Source organism: Panthera tigris, chromosome D1 (genome assembly GCF_018350195.1).
Source record: "Panthera tigris isolate Pti1 chromosome D1, P.tigris_Pti1_mat1.1, whole genome shotgun sequence".
NCBI lineage: Eukaryota > Metazoa > Chordata > Mammalia > Carnivora > Felidae > Panthera > Panthera tigris.
The window spans coordinates 112,037,323-112,058,678 of NC_056669.1; the positions used below are offsets into that span (position 1 = coordinate 112,037,323).

The 21,356-nt window shown below is 56.5% G+C and overlaps 1 protein-coding gene across 9 annotated transcripts in view; it reads right to left on the bottom strand.

Moving 5' to 3' along the window:
- LOC122231416 (actin-85C-like) overlaps window positions 1-21,356 on the bottom strand; it is a 41,628-nt gene extending 20,272 nt beyond the window's left edge. For 4 of the 9 annotated variants that reach the window (XR_006208653.1, XM_042959422.1, XM_042959421.1 and 1 more), the window contains exons 1-7: window positions 20,559-20,705; window positions 17,544-17,681; window positions 13,298-13,426; window positions 9,984-10,094; window positions 5,548-5,632; window positions 1,955-2,113; window positions 1,002-1,190 (exon numbers count right to left, since the gene is read on the bottom strand). Coding sequence is in view for 8 of the 9 variants with exons in the window: in XM_042959422.1 (XP_042815356.1) it covers window positions 1,002-1,190; window positions 1,955-2,113; window positions 5,548-5,632; window positions 9,984-10,094; window positions 13,298-13,426; window positions 17,544-17,657 (787 nt within the window). In the remaining variant the exon portion in view is untranslated. The other 5 variants (XM_042959416.1, XM_042959417.1, XM_042959418.1 and 2 more) reach the window with 5 other exon arrangements.

Sequence of the window (21,356 nt, forward strand, 5' to 3'; positions counted from 1 at the left end):
AGCCTTTATCCCCCGCAAACTCCAATGAGGAGAGCAGAGGTAAACTCAGCTCGCCCGCGCCAGATGTAAAAGCCACATCCTGACGAGGTACTAAGCCTAGGTACTAATCCTGGGAAGTGGTTTTGTCCCTCTTGTTCCCCTCCGTCCCTCATAGATGCAGCGAGTTATTTTCACCAATGGATTCCAGGAGACGGCCGGTTTTCCGTGACGACCTGGAAACCTTCCCCATCAAGGAATTTTACGACCCATCCCATTGTTCCTGTTCTGCCATGCCCGCCAGGGAGCTTAGCCGACTCAGTACTCCTCCAGAACCGCGAGGTCACTGGGGCTGCTCCCATAGTCTGGCTGTTGTCCACAGCCCCGCAAAGGACAGGCGGTATGCACGCATGGGAATATTCCTCAGCCACAGAGAAGTATGAGATCTTGCCATTCGCAGCAACGTGGATGGAGCTGGGGGGTTGTAATACGAAGCAAACACGATCGCTCACTAACTCGTGCGCCTGGAACTAACACCACACTGTGTGTTACCTGTACTAGAACTTTAAAAAAAAAAAAAAATCTCTACATCAGCCAAAATGTTTCCGGTTCCCTCAGAATCTGTGGTTTTCGCCCTTCTGTTTTGTCTCCATTTGCATATTTCAAATTATTGTGTAAACAGGCGGAGTAGGAGTCACACAGCGGAAGGACAGTGCGGGGTCCAGCCGGGGACTCAGTCACACCTGACAAGTGTTTAGCGCTCTGCACTGGGTTTCCTCGCCTGTAACGTGAGCCACGTCACATGGGGCAGGATTGAAGGCTGCAGGCCCGCGTACAAAGGTCGGCAGAGTCACAGGCATACAGTAGGTGCTCAATAAGTGATAGTTGCTCCCACAGGAATGAGAAATGGGCACCTACTCACTACTGAAGACAGCGCCCCCCTTGTGACGGCCGGGCTCCGTCCCCCGTACAGCGGCCCTACTGTGTGCATCTGGGCCCACCCCTGGCCCCTTCCCACCACTCACCCATGAGGTCCGCCCGGAAAAGCACTTCGGGGCAGAAGAACTTCTCCTGCCCGAGGGTGACCTCCTGGCCATCGGGCAGCTGAACTTTCTGGGCGTAGGAAGGCGAGTCCGTTTTTGCTTTTTCTTTGTCAAAGTCCAAAGCCACGTAGCAGTATTGTTCTTTTATGCTCCGGACGTACTCCCGGTCGCCTACGGGGGGAAAGGCCAAGGGCCAGACAGAGAAGGGCGTGACCCCAGATGGTTCACAGAGGCATCCCGTCCCCAGGGAGCACCTTCCTGAAGCTTCAGCTCCTCGCGATGGGGACGAGGCGGCACAATCACAGCACCTGTTCCCGCTTTCATCTCCGATCCCAGCGCCTCTTGATCTGTAACGTACACCGGGGGCCTGGGCTTGTGGGAGAGAACGGCAGAGCAGGGGTGTCCTGAACCGAGGTGCAAACATTTGGAAACTGCCTGCGTGTTACGTGTTGATATCCTGGGCTGGAAGACCAAACCCGATCTCATCACCTGTTAAAGCAGGGGCTGCTGTTGGTGCCCCGATCCCCACCTGCTGTGAATGTTGGTCGCGAACAGCTCAGAGCTGCCCCCTCCTGCTGACAGCTGCCCCAGCCAGCCAGGCCCCCTCACCCCGGAAACATCTGGAACGTCGCACCCCTCCCACCTTCTGGGTGGCTGACACAGAGTAACTATTCCGTAAAGCTTAGCCCATCGTCGTCATCGTGTCACCGTGACCATCACCATCGTCACCCTCCTCATCATCATCCTCATCACCATCATCCCCACTGTCATCATCAGTCACTAGGTGTCCCTAAACATAGGTAAAGTTATTTGTAAGACTTGAATCACGGTCAAGTAGCCTTAGCTTTATAAACTGAGGGCTGCAGGTTGAACAGCCAAGAAGGATATTACACCCCAGGGATTGGCTCACCTGGACAAGAGTGGCAATTTCCTACCTGTGCTCACCGAGTGCCCACCGTCTGTCAATAGTTGCAGGAGATACGAGGTTAGGTCTTGGCCTGCCATGTCCATCTGGATGGTTGACTGATGCAAAGGACAGCCATCAATGATGGGCACAAAGTACGTCATTCCTTCTCCAGACTCAATGGCTGTTCCTAGACAAGAGAACATGTCGGCATCATAACACAGGGTGCATGATATCCCTTACCAATGTCAAGTCTCCAGGAAGAGATAATAAGATAATAAGAAGATAAGGCAAAGGGTCTGAGGAATAAACTTTCTTCTGTAGGGGGGTGTGCTAGGATAAAAAGCCTATCTGGATCAGACCAAGCAAGGGCCAAGGGTTTTGGACAGAACACCTGCAAATTTTCTTACTCGACCAGACACACAGATGTTAGCAACAGTTGTTAGCAACAGTTGTCAAAGGGTAAGAGGGGGAGAATATTCTGCTCTTAATAGCTCTCTCCCTAAAAAACTCGGGGCACAACTCGATTGTCAGACGAGGCTGGGTGTGGTGAAGGAGGTTTACTTTTTAGTTAGCAAGGCAAAGTACAGGTCTCTGTGCTAGTCCAAAAGATGTGATGTGGTCACGGGGACACAGGTTTCACTTTGTGTGAAAGCATGACACGGGGCCATTAAGAGCGGACCAGGGGTCTGGGCGGTAGGCTCTTTTCACATGTTGGATCTGGTAACCAAGGCCTTCACGTTTATTTTTTTTTTATGTTTATTTATTTTTGAGGGAGAGAGAGAAAAAGAGAGAGTGTGAGCAGGGGAGGGGCAGAGAGAGAGAGGGAGACACAGCATCCGAAGCAGGCTCCAGGCTCCAGGCTCCCAGCCGTCAGCACAGAGCCCAACGTGGGGCTCAAACCCATGAACGTGAGATCATGACCTGAGCTGAAGTCAGACGCTTAACCACCTGAGCCACCCAGGCGTCCTGAGGTCCTCACATTGTAAATGAGGCAAAAATGGGTCAAGAAGACCTCCATGTCCAGGTAAGCTGTGGAACAAGGAGGGGGTCCCCCAACACACCCCTGAAACACCTAAAACAGAGAATAAAATACAGGAAACAACAGTTCTCAAGATATCGGACATCAAGCAACAAAGGACAGTCTCAGTGGTCCCTGACAGACAGGACGTGACAAGAAGAGAACACGGCAGACCATGATCCCTCATGAACACAGACACAAAACTCCTAAACAAAGTTTTAGCAAATATATACAAAGGCTAACTCATCATGACCAGATTGGTTTTATCTCAGGAATACGAGGTTGTTTTAACATTCAGAAATCAATCAGTGCAATTCACCATGTTAAAGAACTAAGAGAGAAAAATCCACATGACCATATCAGTAGGGGCAGAAAATGCATTTGACAAAATCCACTATCCATTCGTGATTTAAAAAGAAAAAAACTCTCGTCAAACTAGGAATACATGATAACTCCCTCGAAAGGATGTCTATGAAAAAGCTACAGCTGACAACACACTTAGTAATGTAAAATTGAATGATTTCCCTCTGGGGTCAGGAACAAGCCACGGATGTCTGCTCCCACCATTTCCATTTCTACTCAGTATTGTACCAGAGGTTCTAGCCAGAGCAATGAGGCAAGGGGGAAAAACAAAAACAAAAACAAAAACAAACAAAAAAAACAATAAAAAGCACCCAATTTGGAAATAAAGGAGTTAAACTATAGACAACAGCGTTGCCTAAGTAGAAAATCCTACCAGCACCGATAAAAGAGTTTAATGAAGGTGCCGAGATACAAATCATTATACAAAAGACACTTGTTTTCTGTATACTTGCATTGAACAATCGGAAAGTTAAATAAAGATACCATTTATGATACAATCAAAACATATAAAATACTTGGGAATGAATCGGATGAAAGATTTGCGTGATGTTTGCACCGTGAACCACAAATCACTGCCCAGAGAAATTAGAGAACCCTTAGGAGATACTCCATGTTTATTAGAAGACATCGTTGTCAAGATATCAGTTGTCCCCAGAGAGACCTATAAATCCAATGCAGTTCTAAAAAAAAGCATCTTTGGGTTTTGATCAATGTCTATTTATTTTTGAGAGAGAGAGAGTGAGAGAGAGAGCAGGAGAGGGGCAGAGAGAGGGGGAGACAGAGGATCCCAAGCAGGCTCCGCGCTGACAGCAGAGAACCCGATGCGGGGCTCCAGCTCACGAACCATGAGATCGTGACCTGAGCGGAGGATGGATGTGTCACCACCTAAGCCACTCAGGTGCCCCAAGTTGCTGTTTTGATAGAAATTGACAAACTGACCCTGAAATGCATATGGAAATGCAAAGAACCTGGAATGTTCTCCGGAAAAAAAAAAAAAAACATTATAAAACAAGAGACCAAAAGCTGCCACACTAACTTCTTATTCCAAGACTTAGACATCAACACAAGGTGGCATCAGCCCACAGGTGGACGAGTAGATCGACGGCACAGAATACGGAGTACAGAAATAGACCCACACGTACACGGACAACTGGTTTTCCAGAAGAAATGCACAGACGCAATTCAATGAAGAACACAGGGTCTTTTCAACAAGTGGTGTGGGGCCAACTGGACATCTATACGCACACCAAATGGTACCACGAGATACTACCGCCCTCCTGCTTCCAGGGCCACGATGACAAAGACCGGCCACGCCAATCTGCTGGGGAACCGCACGCTCACGCGGCTGGTGAAATCCCAGTGGAGCACGCAACCACGCTGGCCGCTAGTTTGGCGGATTTTTTTTTGAAGCTAAAATACACTTACCATTTGGCCCCATCGTTTCACTTCTAGTGTTTTTACCCAAGTGGAATGAAAGCGTGTGTCCACGCAAAGACCTGTAGGCAAATGTTCACGGCAGCTTTATTTATAAGAGCTCCCAGCTGGAAACAACCCAAATGTCCATCCGGAGGTAAAGAGATAAGCAAACTACAGGGAGTTCACACAACGGAATACTGCTTGGCGAGAAAAAAAGAAATGAACTACTCTCCAAATAGTTATGCTGCGCAAAAAAAAAAAAAAAAAAAAAACTTTGAAGAAAGGGTATATACCCAACAACATTTAAAAACAAATTTTTTAATGTTTATTTTTGAGAGAGAGAGACAGAGACAGAGCGTGAGCAGGGGAGGGGCAGAGAGAGAGGGAGACACAGAATCGGAAGCAGGCTCCGGGCTCTGAGCCGTCAGCGCAGAGCCCGACGCGGGGCTCGAACTCACGGACCGTGAGATCACGACCTGAGCCGAAGTCAGACGCTTAATCGACTGAGCCACCCAGGCGCCCCCTATACCCAACCATCTATACAAATTTCTAGAAAATGCAATCTCATCTGAGGACAGACTAGAGCAGAGCGTGGGGAGTGGAGGGGAAGGGTTTAGCAGCAACGAATACGTTCGTCATCTTGACGATGGCCGCACGAGCGTATCCACGCGTCAGAACCTATCCCATTGCACAGCGTGGACACGCTGACTTTGCCGGGCACAAATCCCACCTCAGTAAAGCTGCGGAGGAGGGACATGCGCTGCGTGGAAGCAAACTGCTGGCCCGGGAGGGACACAAGGGGAGTTAGGAGCAGGACCACTCACCGGAGGTCTGGCCGGAGGCGTATAGAGAAAGGACTCCCAGGTTGGCTAAGTACAGGGCGGGCACGTTGAAGGTCTCAAACAGGATCTGCGGAGAACAAGAACACTACCGTGCTAACGGCCAGGCCAGAGGCTGGAGGAGCGGGTGGGTCTTCCCGTAGCTCCCGGGCTCACAAAGCCCACCGGTAGGAGGCACTTGGCTGCCCCAGAGATCCAGGCAACGGGGCCAGGGAGCGTGCCACACTTGACCCCAGCTCTGCCCTGACGAGCCCTGTGACACCGTTTCCCAGCCTGTGACGCGGGCTCACGTCCTTCCCGGGGACCTTATGGCGGGGGGAGACCTTAGTCGCGAGACTGATGTGAGGGCATTGCAACATCTTGCAGACCACCGTGTTATCCCCACGGGGGTGGTGCTGACTTCCCAGCGCCACCATTGTTCTCTCCACGTCTTCGCCCCTTCTGCTCTTGGAGGGTAGGCGGACCTTACGCAAATCCCAACGCCTTGACCTGGGATGGTCCGTTGTTTTGTAATAATGGCGACAGCAAAAGCTCACCGTTGGCTTGGTCAAGAACGCTCTCCTGGGTACTGCCCGCACATAGGCATGAACAGGGGAGACACAGTCCTGATCCTGCCGCCCGCGGCGTCCCCCCGGAGGTATGTGACACCGTCCTCCCCTGTCCACATGGGAGACCAGTGGACAAACATGTTAGGGAGCAGGTGTCAGGGGTGCGACATGAACCCGGGCTGCCAGACGCGACGAGGTACTGCCTCTGTGACGCTGGCTGAGTGAGCGAGTGATTTTCCTGCGAGATGGTGCCACAGGAATTTAAAGGTCCTTTTTTTAAGTTTATTTAGTCCGAGAGAGAGAGAGAGAGAAAGCGTGAGTGGGGGAGGGGCAGAGAGCGAGGGAGAGAGAGAATCCCAAGCAGCCTCCGCACTGGCGGCTCAGAGCCCGACTCGAGGCTCGGACTCACGAGCTGCGAGATGGTGACCCGACCTGAAGTCAGATGCGTCCCCGACTGAGCCCCCCCAGGCGCCTCAATTTAAAGATTCTTTTGAGGGTGGGACCAACGCGGGGTCACTCGGACGGTTGAAAGGCAGACTTTGTTGCAGCTCCAAACCGGCCAGGCGGGGCCATGGGAGGGTGGCACCCGGGGGACAGGATGACAGCCAGCTGGAGCTGTCGGGGAGCACCTTGTGGGCGGCCGGCAGGGTGGTTAGCTGGCTCTGGAGGGAGCCCTGTGGGCTGGCTCCCTTGAACAATTTCACGGGCTCCTGGGCCTAGGGGCTGTCCCTAGCTGTGGGGACAAGCAGGGCAGGCGAGCAGTGGCCCTGAGCGGGACAGGACAATACGGGGAATGGTCGGGGTGCAGGCTGCTTGGGGAGTGATCCGGCCGGCCTCTGGCCAAAGACCCCAAAACCCAGTAAAGCCAGCATTTGAGACAACGATGTTCCACAGAGCCGGGTCCACCACTGAGCGTGTGACTCCCCGGGGGGGTCACTAAGCACGCGTCTGGGGGCAGCCGCCCGGGGGGCTTAGGGGACTGACCCAAGAGAAGCGAAAACGTGTGTCCCTGCAAAGACTGGTTCACGCCTATTCTCACCGGCTTTATTCACCACGGCCCCCAAGTGGAGGCCACCGGGATGTGCGTTTGTAACATGGCATGTGGAAGGCCAGGCCCGGACACAGGCACCACCTCGAAGGACACAGGGCAGGGGGGCAGTGTCTGGGAGTCTGTGCTACTGTCTGGTGCCCCCGGAACTTGCATCCTGGTGGAGGAGTGGCGGGTGTGGACGGGCAGCTTTTGCGATCCCACTAGAGACCCCGCCCCCTAAAAGCACAAAGACAAAACCCAACCTCAGCTCCCCTGGCCTGAGGTGAGGCCGGAGGTCACAGAGCTTGGAAGGGTCTTTGGCTTCCTGCGATCAAAATCCCATTTTGCAGATGCGAATTCCGAGGCCGAGGAACAGGAAGCAGCATCTACTGAATGCTCAACAGCCACTAAGCCCCGTGACACGCATCTCACGGCGTGGATTCATTTCCTTTCCGCGACACCCCCAGGGTGACACCATTACCATCCTTCTGATGGGGAAATCAGGACACCTTGAGGATGCATATTCCTCCCCAGGTCACCCGTGCTGGGAGAGCCTGGGCCAGAATCCGGGTCTTGAGGCCAAGCTGGGCTTTTCCCTACACGCTGGGCTGCTCCCTGCATTGGCCTCTCTGCTGGGCCATGGCCCCAGGCATCCTGCTCACACACAGACTTATTCCGGGAGAAGTCAGCCCAGCCCTTCTCAGTCTGTCCCAGCCTCCGGGAGGAGCCTGGGAGGCTGGCGTCGGGACAGAGGGACTCTGCAGGGAAGAGCCCACAGATGGGGAAAAGTCTATTTTTCCGCACGGCGGTGGTGTTCCCTGTGCCCGGGGGGCGGGTCACCATTGCTGGCTGCCCCCCGTCTTCCTGCAGAAGCTTCCATCCTTCTTGACCACTCTCTGCCCTGGACTGTAGCCACGGGCCCCCCTCTGTGGGCGACCCCCTGGGTTCCGCCCGTGGGGACCCTGGAGAGAGGTCTGAGGGAGGCGGAGAGGGGAGGAGTACAGCTATCCCCCTGCTCCTTCGTTGTTGGTCCCTCCGAGGCCACGGCTCCTGGCAGAGGCCCTCTCAGGGCTACTAACCCCCCGGGCTCTGTCGGGCTTAGCAGGCAACAGCTTCCTGATACTAGCCCAGAGCTCTCGTTCACGTCCCTCTTCTAGAACGTAGGCTTGCCTTTGTATATAATCTCTTCGGTAAAGTCTCATCAAAATGACCCCACGTGAGGGTCCCTTTGGTTTCCTGCTGGGACCCTCATATAATTAGGGGGTGAATTCAGAGAGACCCAGGGCAGGAAGACAGGCAGTGGACCCCGGAGAGGTGGACAAGTGCCGGAGACAGGCTGTGTGGCCGGCACAACGCTTTGTGTGAGGGTTAATTTTACGTGTCCGGGTTGCCTGGGCCACGGGGAGCCCAGACATTTGGCCAATCATTATTCTGAGTTGTCGATGAGGATGTTTTTGGATAACATTAACATTAATATTGACATTGGATAATAAACATTAACATAAATCGATGGATTGAGTAATGCCAATTACCCTCCCCGCGGTAGGTGGGCCTCATCCAATCAGTTGAAGATCTGAATAGAGCAAAAGGCTCCAGCCTGCTGACTCGCCCTGCAGACCCTGGCATCTGTCAGTCCCATAATCGTGTGAACCAATGCCTCAAAACAGATCTCTTTCTACATATACACGTGTGTGTGTGTGTGTGTGTGTGTGTGTGTGTGTGTGTGTCCCACTCTTTCTCCGGAGAGCCCTGAGACAGTTTGGAAGAGGCACATCGCCCTCGGGTGAGGGACAGTCCTGCTTCCCTCTTCTCTCTCCAGCTCGCTGGGGCTCCGATGGGCACACGCTGCTCTCAGCCTGGATCCCTGCTGTTTCAAAGCCGTGGGCTCTGTGCCCGTGTCCACGTGGAGCCCAGCCGTGGCCCACTTCTGCGATCCACCTGTCCATGTGCAGAGGAAGACTCGTCGGCCCCCTCGGGGCTTTGTGTTAAACGAGGCGGCAGCTCACGCCCGTGCCGGGATTGATGGCTCTGTTTCTGGGCCACGGCACAGGCCTCCTCTATGGGCAGGTGGTGCTGGGGGCCGCTGGCCTGCCCTTCGGGTCACTGCTCACTGCAGGGGACACCATCGGGCTCTAGGGGCTGTGGGCCAGGTGGCAGAACCTTGCCGTTTCCTTAATTAGCTCCTGGACGTCCTCATTAGGCAAAGCCTCATGACGCATCTGGAACCTGGACAGCCAGCGGCGGCCCTGCGGCCCCTCCCCACCTGGACCTCACTCCAGCCCTAAGAGGGCTCTGCTGGGGGGCACTCTCCTTCCTTCCCCGGCCCGTCCTTGACAGCCTCCGAGAACCAGCTCAACCCAGTTCAACCTGGTCGATCCGATCCACACACACCACCAACTCCTTGCCGGGGGGCAGGCCCAGGGGGAAGGTGGGACCTCTCAAGGCAGGTTGGAGCTCCAAGCAGGACAAACCGCACCGAGAGAGCAAGGCCGCAGGGTCAGGCCTCGAGGGCCCAGCGGGCCTCCCAGCCACCTGCCCTGCCTACTTCCACCCCTAGACCCTCCGATTTCCTCCTCTGTGCAAAGGGACTGTAACTGCCCAGCCCATAGACTGGCTGCGAGGTCCAAATGCTCACCCACTTGGTGACCCCTTGGTGAGCTCTCCCGTGGCACCTGTCATGCCTGCCGCCAGGGTCAAAGGGGACAGATCTCTCCCGTGTCTTCATCTCGCTGAGCAAAGGGATGACGCCCTGAGGGGGTCCCCGAGGTTCAAGGCTCAAGGGGAGGCCAGAGCTGCCCTCCCCGTGGCCTGTTCCCTGACCCGCCCACCACGTGGCCCCTTACCTGTGACATCTTCTCTTTGTTGGACATTGTGTTTAAAGGCGGCTCCGTCACCATGAGAGGATGCTGTTCCGGGGCGACGCGGAGCACCTGGTAGAAGGAGTGATGCCAGATCTGTGGAGAGAGCAGGAGACGCGGTGAGGCACGTCCGTGAGCCACGGCCGATCTTCTGGAAGTGCGATGGAACCTGTCTACCCTGCAAAGTGGCTTCCGCAGTAGCTTATGTGATTCACAGCAGGAAGGACAGAGCGGCTGCAGACGAGACAAGACACAGAAGCTCCGTGCGTGTGCCGAGCCTGGAGTCAGGACGGGGAGCAGACAACGATGTGTGAGGCCTAGTCCTCGTCTGACTGGGCAGCAGACATGGGCCCCAAGACACAGAGGGGGGAGCGTGGCACCAGGTGTGGGCCCAGAAAAGGAACTTGACTCTGATGTGCTGTTTCCTCGTCTATAAAATGGAAAACTTTCCCTTCCTTGGAGAGGGTCATGAGGACATCGTAGAGGGTCTGGCACAATGTTTGTAGAAAACCGAGCGTATTTGTTTCCTGTGGCCGCCGTAACAGAGATCACAGCCCAAGTGACTTAAACAACAGCCTCCCGGTCCTGGAGGCCGGAGCCCGAAGTCCAGGCGTGGGCAGGGCCGGGGCCTCCCAAGGCCTCTCTCCTTGTGTGTGGACGGCCATCCTCTCCCTGTGTCCTCACGGGGTTGTCCCTCCGTGTGTGTCTGTGTCTTGATCCCCTCTTCTTACGAGGACCCCGGTCACGTGGGATCAGGGCCCACCCCAGTGACCCCTTTGAGGAAGCGGGGGAGAGGGAGACACAGAATCTGAAGCAGGCTCCAGGCTCCAAGCTGCTGGCACAGAGCCCGACGCGGGGCTCGAACCCACGAACCGCGAGATCATGGCCTGAGCTGAAGTTGGGTGCTTCACCAACTGAGCCACCCAGGCGCCCCTTGGTCACCTCTTTAAATACCCCATCTCCAGATACGGTCATGTTCTGAGCTGCTCAGGGGCAGGACTCCAACATAAGAAACTGGGGGACACGACTCAGGCCACAGCACCTACCGAGTGCTTGGTGCACAGTAGGTGCTCAACAAGCAATGAATAATGCTCCTGCCTGCCTCTGGGGAGGAGGCTCCATGGGGAACTGAAAACAGAAGTGAGGGGAAGTTCAATGGAGGAAGGGTTTCAGGAAGGGGGGACGCGGAAACACACGGCAACATGGCGCCCATGAAACCCAAAGGCCAGATGGGTGGGCTCACAGCTAGATGTCCAGCCACTATGGACTGGAGCAGGGAAGTGACACGATCAGATGGAGAACAGTCACTCGACAGGCCGTGTGGGGGTGAACGTGGGGTAGGGGGTGCGAGGTAGGAGGAGGGGTACCATGGGGGAGGATCGTTGCAATGACCCCGGCATTTGGACAAGCGTTGAACCAAGAACTTGAACCAGGTGAAGACACACCAGAAGTCAGCTCCACTGGGTCAGCCAGGCAGCTGAGCCTGCACCAGAGAGGGGAGGGGAGGGTGGAGGCTACGGCCCAGGCAGCCCGGGGCCCAGGGGCTGGTGGGCCGCACACTCCAAAGACCTGTCTACACCGCTTCAGTTTCTGTATTCCCTGTGACATGCTAACGGAGGGCTACAGCCAGAATCAGAGCCAACGCTTCAGCCGTGTAGACAGGAAGTGTCTGTGAGCGACACTCCCACAACCCCTTCAAGACGACCCCAGTGAACACACACCTCCTGACATCCACACCCTGTGCAGACCTTTCCCCCGCTGAACCAGGACTGGCTCGTGCAACCCACAGAATATACCAACAGTGAAGGCGTGTGTGGCCCGTAGGGCTACATCATAAAGCCATCGCGGCCTTCACGTTGGCCGCCTTGATTGTTTCCTCCAGGGGAAGTCAACCACCATGCTGTGAGGGCCTTCCAGGGCCCCTGCAGAAAGTCCCCAAGAAGGGCCACCTTGCCAGCCCCGTGGAGCACCACCATGGAAATGTCTGCTCCAGCCCCGGTCGAACCTTCAGATGATGCACCCCCAGCTGACTCCTGACTGCTGCTCCACGAGAGACCCCAGGCCAGAACCACCCAACTGAGCCGCTCCCAAACTCTTGACCCACAAAAACCGTGAGAGGAAGTAGACGGCCATCGGTGTTTCAAGCTTCTAAGTTTGGGGGTGATTTGTTACGCAGCGTAGATAATTAATACATCTTCCTAGGCAGCGTGCAAACTTCAGCCGTATATGGAGACCCTGATCAGAACCTTCGGTTGCTAAGACAGAGCGGTTCAAATCGCCATATCGAATACGTCAGTATTGCACTGACCTACGGAATTTTTTTCTCATGGTAAAATGTACATACCATAAAATTCACCAATTCAACCTTTTTAAAAAGCGCACAGCTCGGTGGCACTAGGTATAGTCACACTGCTGTGCAACCTTGAACACCATCCGTCTCCAGAAATTTGTTACCGTCCTCAACCAGAACTCTGTCCCCGTTAAACACTAACTCCCCATTCCCCTTCCCCCAGCCCCCCGGTGCCCGCCGTCCACCTTTCTGTTTCCACGAATCGGACGACTCAGAGTCCTCGTATGGGTGGAATCCCACAGTTTTTGTCTTTTTGTGCCTGGCTCATTTCACTCAGCCTCATGTCCTTAAGGTCCGGCCGTGTTGAAGCGGGTGTCAGAACCTCCTTCCTTTCCAAGGCGGAGTGATAGTCCGTTATGTGTGCAGCGCATTCTGTTTATCCATCCATCTGCCGACGGACACCTTGGCCGTAGCGGATGTGGGTGTGCGGACGTCTCTTCCCGCCCTCGTCTTCGATTCTTTCATGTTTTGGAACCTCCGTACCGCGATCCGAGTGGCTGCACCATTTTACGTTCCCACCAGCCCTGCGTGAGGTCCCAAGGCCAACGCTTGTCATCTCCCGTTTTTCTGCTTGTTGCTTTAAACAGGCGTGGCGTGGATTAAGGACTGTTTAGCCACTTCCTCGAGTGCATACAACAGCACTACACGCAAGAAAAAATTATACCCCTTTCTTACAGGTAAGGAAACAGAGGACCAGGGAGGCTGGTGACTCGTCCAAAAGGACACAGATGAGAAGTCGTGGAGACAGGATTCAGGCTCGGGTCTCAGACCCCACGACCCGTGTGGTTCGTAGTGTGGTGTGGCGTCCACGGGGACCAAGAGAGAGGCCCAGAGAGGCCCGGATGCCAGGGCGCCTCCCCCCCGCCAGTGCCAGGGAGCAGATATGCCCCCCCAAACGTCAGTAGGGGCCCCGTGGACAGGTCCCACCCCAGCAGGAGCTGCAGCCTACCTTCTCCACGTTGGCCCAGTTCGTGACGGTTGCCCGGGAGATGGGATATTGTAGGCTAAGTTCCCCTCGCTTATGCTGAGCCTCGTCTCCGAGGAACCAGTCCTCCTCGCCCATCCCCACCAGCGGATTCTGAAAGACACAGGCCAGGACAGGTCAGCTCTCGAGGGTGACTCACCTCCACTCGGCTTCCACGTGCTGACGCACGAGGAGCAATGGCAAGGAGCCGTGACGTGCAGCTGGGGGACCGCTCCAGGTCACGGCGCTGGCGGCGGTGGCCTTCTCAAGCTTGCGTGCCATTTCAAGATGCCACTAAGACGTTTTAGCAAAATGACCTGCAAGGTCAAAGTGCCCCCGGGGGCGCCTGGGCGGCTCAGTCGGTGAAGCGTCTGACTTCGGCTCAGGTCGTGATCTCGCGGTTCGTGGGTTCGAGCCCCGCGTCGGGCTCTGTGCTGACGGCTCGGAGCCTGGAGCCTGCTTCGGATTCTGTGTCTCCCTCTCTCTCTCTCTGCCCCGCCCCTGCTCACGCTCTGTGTCTCTCTGTCTCTCGATAGTAAATAAACGTTAAAAAAGAAAAGAAAAGTCATTTAAAAAAAAGTGTTCTTGAGGACACCGGCCTTGTCCACTTTGCGGGTGGGAAACCCGAGGGGAACGGGGGTGGGGGGAGCCGTGGAGGAGGGCACGGTGTCGGGCAGGGGCACCGGCTGCTGCATTCACCCTGGAAACCCGCCGGGGGAAGGGTCTGCAGGTGAATTTAGTTTGTCATCCCTTAAGAAGACGGACCTAACTGCTTTCGTGGCAGGGTGAACCGTTTATTCCGTCATCCAGAAGGGATTTGCCGGTTGGTCTGTGTGTAAATCTGCATCTGCCAAAAAGCAGACACCAACACAGCACAAAAGGTGTGAGGGTCTCGCTAGGAACCCACCTACGTGAGAGAAGACGGGGGCGCCCGACCAGGCTGTGGTCCAAGCCCGAGCCTGGGTACAGGACGGAGGGCTGGATGGGTGTCCTGGAACAGCGGGCAGTCGGCGAGGCCACCGGGCAGCTCCTGAGCCGGTCGTCCGGGAAGGGAGGCGCGTGTTTCCAGAAACGGGTCTGTCTGGGGATCGCTGCCATGCTCAGCAGTCTGTAGGAAGCGTGGCCTTGTTGTCACGCAGCCGTTGTGCCACGGGGATGCCGGGCCGCGGTGGCGGCGTGGATTTCAGAGAGGCCCGCTCTTGAGGCTACCACAGCTCACGTGCACAGAGCTCTTTTGCCTGAGGAATTTCTCTCCAGGCGGAGGGGTTTGGGCTGGGGGACAATCCGCGAGACCCCGGCAAGCCGCTGGCCTTCTCCGCGCCGCACCCCGTCTCCTTCGGATGGAACGTCTCCCATTCTGCCTTCCTTGCCGCGGGGCCGTCGGGGAGCAAGTCAGAGAGACCGCCGATGGGAACGCGCTTCATCACCCGAGTGGACACGCGGGTGTGGACAGTCCACGCTGCCCTGCCTCGGAAGCTTCTGGCTTGGCCAAACCTTCCCGAGCGAGGGGAGCAGGGCGAGGGATGCCTGCGGGGCGGGGACGAGCGTGTCATGGGGTCTGAAGCCACTGCTTGAAATGCCCGGCTGGACGGGGCTGGGGTCGCAGCGGCCGCTCCGGTGGCCGTGGACCGAGTGCCCCTCTGGGGCGCGGGGCCTCCCGCCAGGGCTCTCACTGCCGGCTCGCCGCCAGACCCAAGAGCACGGAGGGGCCGCGGGGCTCGTATCTGGAGCGAAATGTGAGCCCACGCAGAGCATCCCGGCAGGTGCTGACTCCTCTTGGACAGAGAAGCGTCCCTCCTGCTGCCCGGGGCTGGCCCCGAAGGCGGGGAGGGCGGCGGCCCAGCGCCTCACCGAAACAGTGCTCCCGGCTCAGTTCCACCCTTTACTGTAATTCATTATGGCCACTCGTCTCTATTTTGGCGAGGAATTTGATCTCTTTCCCTGTGATTTTTTGCTTTATTGCGTATGTAACTCGTTTTACCTACAATCCTGCTTCCCACTGTCCCACTCTCTGCACAGCTAACAGGGATCTGTCCCTCCCCTGGGGCGGTGGGAGCTTTCACGTTGCAGGACGAATTATTGCACCTGCTGGGACCACAGATGCCACGCCAAGGATTTCAAAACAGATTCTCGAAGGACTGGATGCGGGGCAACGGTTACGCAACGTTGGGAGTTTGAAAGAGCCGGCAGGGAACACGGAGGGAGCCCGGAGAGTACAGCCCCAGGGCCGCTGGCGGGCCACGGGGAGCTGTGAGAGGGCAGGACACAGGGCAGAACAGGGCAGGAACACGGAAAGGAAGGCCCGCCTCCTCCCTCTACCTCCCAATCTGCCTCCACGGGGAGCCGGTGATAGGGGCGTCCCAGCCCGAGAACCGCACAGCAGGATGATGTCGGGGCCCACGGACAATAGGCAGAACCCAGCTGTAGTGGGTTGAAGGGTGGCCCCCAAAAGATGTGTCCACATCTAAGCCCCAGAACCTATATGGATGTGACTGTATTTGGAAGCAAGGTCTTTGCAGATGCGATTAGTTTTAGGGTATTGAGGGGCGCCTGGGGGGCTCAGTCAGTTGAGCGTCCGACTTCGGCTCAGGTCATGATCTCAGGATCTGTGAGTTCAAGCCCCGCGTCGGGATCTGTGCCGACAGCTCGGAGCATGGAGCCTGCTTTGGATTCTGTATCTCCCTCTCTCTCTCTCTCTGCTCCTCCCTTACTCATGCTCTCCCTCTCTCTGTCTCTGAAAAACAAATAAACCTTAAAAAAAATTTTTTTTTAAATTTAAGGATATTGAGGTGGGATCATCCTGGATTATTGGGGGAGGGAGGGCTAAATCCAGTGACAAGTGTCCGTATAAGAGCCAGAAGCAGGAGATGTGAGACAGAGCGGAGGCTGGAGGGGCATAGCCACGAGCCCAGGGGCGCCCGGAGCCCCAGCAGCTGGGGGAGCAGGAAGGATGGTCCCTTAGCACCGGCGGAGGGAGCTCAGCCCTGCTCACACCTGATTTAGGACCTCCGGCCTCCTGAGCTGGGACACAATAGGTCCGTGGTCACCGGTCATGGCCGCCCCAAGCAGGACACTCACGTTCCTCACCGCCGGCACCCTGAGCATCATCCCCATCCCCGTTCCACACCGCGAGGGGCCAGACTCCGGGCCAGGCATTCGGGCACCGCCTCACTGAAGCTTCCCCCGGATGTGGCACGTGTGTGTTCGTTCACCCCGCCCTGTGCACGGGGAGTCGGAGCCCCAAAGGCAACTTGCCCCCAGTGACACAAGTGCGGAGGCAGGGCCGGTGTTCGGATGTGGGTCTCCTGACCCCGCAGCCCCCACGCTTCACCGCTAAGCCCTGCGATCTCGAAGAAACGGGCCGGCCAGCCAGCGAGGGCGCAGGCACCTGCCGTGACCCACCTAGGGAAGGGCAGGGACTCTCTGGCTTTCTGCCCCCCAGCATGCCCCGGTAGGAAGGCGGGTCTCAAAACTCGAGCCTGCTAGAAACATCGCCATTGATTTGCTCCAAGTGATGTAGAGCCCAGGCGTAATCACCCTGGGACCCGGACATGTGGGGCTCCCCACGTGACCAAGGTGCCCCCTCTCACGGATGGGTAGGCTTCCCAGGGAGGAGCACGGTGACTCAGCACCGGGGCCTTGAAGGCAGGTGGGGGGGGAGGGGGTCCTGCCTCTACTGCTCGCTCACACAGGGACATGAGCACGTTTCCTCTCAGAGATGCCAGCCCGTCTTCGGGGAGAAGGGCCCCACGGCAACTCCCCGGTACGGCCACCAGGCTCATGTCAACTCAGCGAGTTACAGTCATTATGTGAACTGAGCGTCTCACAGCTGCTTCGAGTGGGAGAAGTTCCAGGACGTGGCAGGGCCCTCGGTGGCGGGAGGGGGGCGGGGGTGGAGGGGGGAGTGGCCACCTTGCAAAGGACACGCAGGTCTGGCCGGCCGAGCTGGAGCACGTCCTATGTCCTATCCGCTGCCCCCGGGGAAGGTTCAGGAAGAGGTGCCTCCGGCCTGCACGTGACTTTTGATTGGTCTGCGCGGGGTTTGCAGAAAAGTGAGTTCTCCTTGAGATCTTGACGCAAAAACCTGAATTTCTTACACACGGAGTCAATCACCAGATGGACCAGCAAATCCGGTCCTGAGAACAGGCCCGGGGGAGCCAAACACGGAGCCTCAGACGCGTCGCCCGCGCCCCCGGCAGCCCTGGGCACAACGAGGGTCAGAGCAACTCACGTCGTGTCGAAGTTTCCCGAGGAGGGTGGGGAACACGGCCAGGGGGGTTTCCATGCCCGCAAAGCCCACCTTGCTGAAGCCCGAGCCGTAGTCGCAGACGAGGGGCACGTCCATCGTGTTGAGCGTGGCCTGGACGGGCTGCGGGAGACACGACAGGGTGATTCGAGCGTTTGCGAGGCGCCCGACGGCGGGGCAGGTGCCGCCTGGATGTGGGGCACGACGGCGGGGGGAGGGGTGGACGTGGGCTCTGCGCTCACGGCTGTGCAGTCGCCCCTCCCCCAGCCCGGAGGGCCCCCCCACCCCAGCCGGGTCAAGTCACCGTCTGGGTGCTGAGGGCAGTTTCTGGAACTAGTGGGCTTTCAAAATTCTTTGTTTAATTTTTTTTAATGTTTATTTATTTTTGAGAGACAGAGAGGGAGCGCACGCACGAGCAGGGGAGGGGCAGAGAGAGAGGAGACACAGAATCCGAAGTGGGCTCCAGGCTGTGAGGTGTCAGCACAGAGCCCGACGTGGGGCCCGAACTCACAAACTGCGAGATCGTGACCTGAGCTGCCCTGAGGGGCCCTGGCACCTCTGAGCCGGCCAGTGCGTGGCCATCGGCCGGATCAAGGAAGCCCCCGGGGGTCTTCTGCTTTAGGCCCCTGCGGTTCCCCCTGCCCCGCCCCGTCTGGATCATCACGGCTGTCCCACGTCACGTCTCCCATCCGAACCTCGAAGCCCGGCTCCCACGCGAGGTGCGGTTCATCCGTCATCCACTCCCCTACAGAAAACCACGCCGCAAACCCTGCGGTCACGAACAGAGATGGCCCGGGTCCACGCCTCCTCCTTACGTAACGTTCGTTCGCGGACGTTTCGGAGACAGCTACCTGTTTTAGTGAGTGACTAATAACCCTCCGCCCAGTGTGAGGCAGCAGGCCCCGCCCAAACCCCCCCGTGCACCTGTCCCCACCGAGCCTGCTCCCAGGGGCGCCCATCGCCCTGAAGTGTGTTGACAATTCTCCTACTTCCCTCTACTGGTCAGCACGCCTGGATCAGTCCCGAAAGACGACACTGTGCTTCCCTGCTTTTGGCTTTTACGTGGGTGGAATAGTCTCCCTGGACGTTTCTTCTGTGGCTCCGTCTTTGGTCATTCCTGCGTGGATGCACGTGGCCGTGGTTCGCGTTCCGCACTGCGTACTATTCCCTATTCCTCTGTACGTGCATTTGAGCCAGGGGGTGTGTTCGAACAGCAACAGTCCCTTCATCTGCAGGAGTCGTGAGGCGTGCAGGCTGGGGCCGGAGCTGAATTCAGGGGAGACCCAGGCGAGGCTCAGCCCCACACGTGCCCTCTCCCAGGATGCACCTTCCCCCCCAGACAGAAGCTGGTCAGTTATTTCAATAATGTGGCCCCAAGAGTCATCACCTTGCTCCCCCAGGATGTCATGCTTCTTGGTCTAGAAATGAGGGCATCCCACTGCCATTTAAAATGAAGCAGTTAGGGGCACCCGGGGGGGCTCAGTCGGTTGAGCGTCCGACTTCGGCTCAGGTCATGATCTCACGGTTCGTGGGTTCGAGCCCCGCGTCGGGTTCTGCGCTGACAGCTCGGAGCCTGGAGCCCGCTTCGGATTCTGTGTCTCCGTCTCTCGCTGCTCCTCCCCCCCCCCCAAATAAATAAACCTTAAAAAATTATTAATAGAATAAAACGAAGCGTTTATTTGGTGAATGCTGCACGTCAGCACCGCAAGCCTCCAAGGACCACGGTGTCAGCAGAAGGCTTCTGGCTCAGTCTCTCCCGCCCAGGATCTCAGGTCCTGCACCCCGGTGTGTGCACAGCACAACCTGGGATGGGGCCCACCCTTGAGACTCTAGAATTTACTCTGAGGCTCCTCATGCCAAGCTGCTTCCTTTCCCGGGTGCCCGGGGAGTCCCCTGCTGGCCGTTTCCCAGACCACAATTCTCACGGAGCTGGTTCCCAAATCCGAGAGCCAGAAAGGTAACGGTGTCACGTGCTTTTCCTTCTGAAGCAAAGTCGGTATTTTCAAGCCTTTCAATTTAGCCCCTTAATACAATACATAGTAACTTGACCGCATTTCTTAAAATAGGTTTTAAGCACCGTGGTAAAATACATTTGGACGAAACTAAACTATCCGGTTCTGGGTCCCGCGGGAACACAGATGTGGTCTCTGTCCTGTTGAAGTGATGAGTCCGTGGAGTGCAGGGCTCCGCACGCTATGGCCCACGGGCCAAATCTGGCCCGCTCTCTGTTTGAGTAAATAAAGTTTTATTAGGACACAGCCATGCCCGGTGGTGTACATACGTCTGTGGCTGCTTTCTCACTGCCACGGCAGAGTCGAGTAGTTGACAGGGACCCCATGACCCACGAAGCGCAAAGTATTTCCCACTGCCATTGACTGAAAAAGTTTGCCTGCTCCTGGACGAGCGGGGTCGACAGAGAAGCCTCTGCCAACAGGCCGTCCTTGGTCACCTGGGTGGCACGGTTGGCTGAGCGTCCACCTCCTGATTCTGGCTCCGGTCACGATCCCAGGGTCATGGAGGTGAGCCCCGCATCAGGCTCCGCACTGAGTGAAGCCTGCTTAGGAGTCTCTCCCTCTCTCCCTCTGCACCCCTCCTCTGCTCTCTCTCTGTCTCAGATGAAAAATTTTTTTTAAAAAAAGCTTCCTGTGTGGATTTCACTGCCCATTGATCCACGCGCTCAAAAAATTGTTGCAGACCTACTATGTGCAGGCCGTTATTTCCAGCCCAAAAAGACTCCCGGTATTTTCAAGTTCGGAAAAAGACCCACAGAGATTTCCGGTCCCAGATGATTTTAGAATGGCACGCGGCCACAGCAGTGATTCGGTTCCATTCCACCCGGAAAGAAGTCTTTTTTAAAAGCTGGAGGAAGAAGGCAAAAGGAAGCATCCAGAGAAAACACAAAACTGCTAATTGGTAAATGGGAGAAACAAACCCCCAAAGTGCACGCAGCCTAGGATTCTTCAGAGCCCTGGGGCTTTGGAGAAGCTTCCTCCTTCTCACCTTCGTGTTCCCTGGGAAGAGACGAGGTATCTGCGGGGCCTGGTGCCTACTCAGCAGTTTCTGGTGGTGCCCAGTGACATTTTCTCTGTTCAAAAACGAGGAAGAGTCTGGGGAGTCTGGGTGGCTCAGCGCATCAGCGGTGGAGCATCCGACTTCGGCTCAGGTCACGATCTCTCCATTCCGTAGTTCGAGCCCCACATCAGGCTCTGTGCGGACGGCTCGGAGCCTGGAGCCTGCTTCGGATTCTGTGTCTCCCGCTGTCTCTGCCCCTCCCCTGCTCATGCTCTGTCTCTCTCTCAAAAATAAATAAATGTTAGGGGCGCCTGGGTGGCTCAGTCGGTTAAGCATCCGACTTCAGCTCAGGTCACGATCTCACACTCCGTGAGTTCGAGCCCCGTGTCAGGCTCTGTGCTGACAGCTCAGAGCCTGGAGCCTGCTTCAGATTCTGAGTCTCCCTCTCTCTCTGCCCTTCCCCTATTCATTCTCTGTTTCTCTCTCTCTCTTAAAAATAAAAATTAAAAAACAATTTTTTTTTTAAAGAAGAGTCCCGCAGACCTTAACTGAGCAGTGAAAGCATCTCAGTGAATGCAGAGCTGCTGGAACAAAACGCGGTGAGAAGCCACCTGCCACGCCGGCACCCACCAGCCTCCCTGGCCCTGTTCACCAGGGAAGGGGCGTTCCGTCGACGGCAACCCTCCTACAACACGCCCGTTTTCCAGGGCGCAAGCAGCCCTCGGGGAAGCTACCAACCTGCCTGCCTCCTTAGCCAGGGACGCTGGTGTGAGGGGTCTTCTCCTG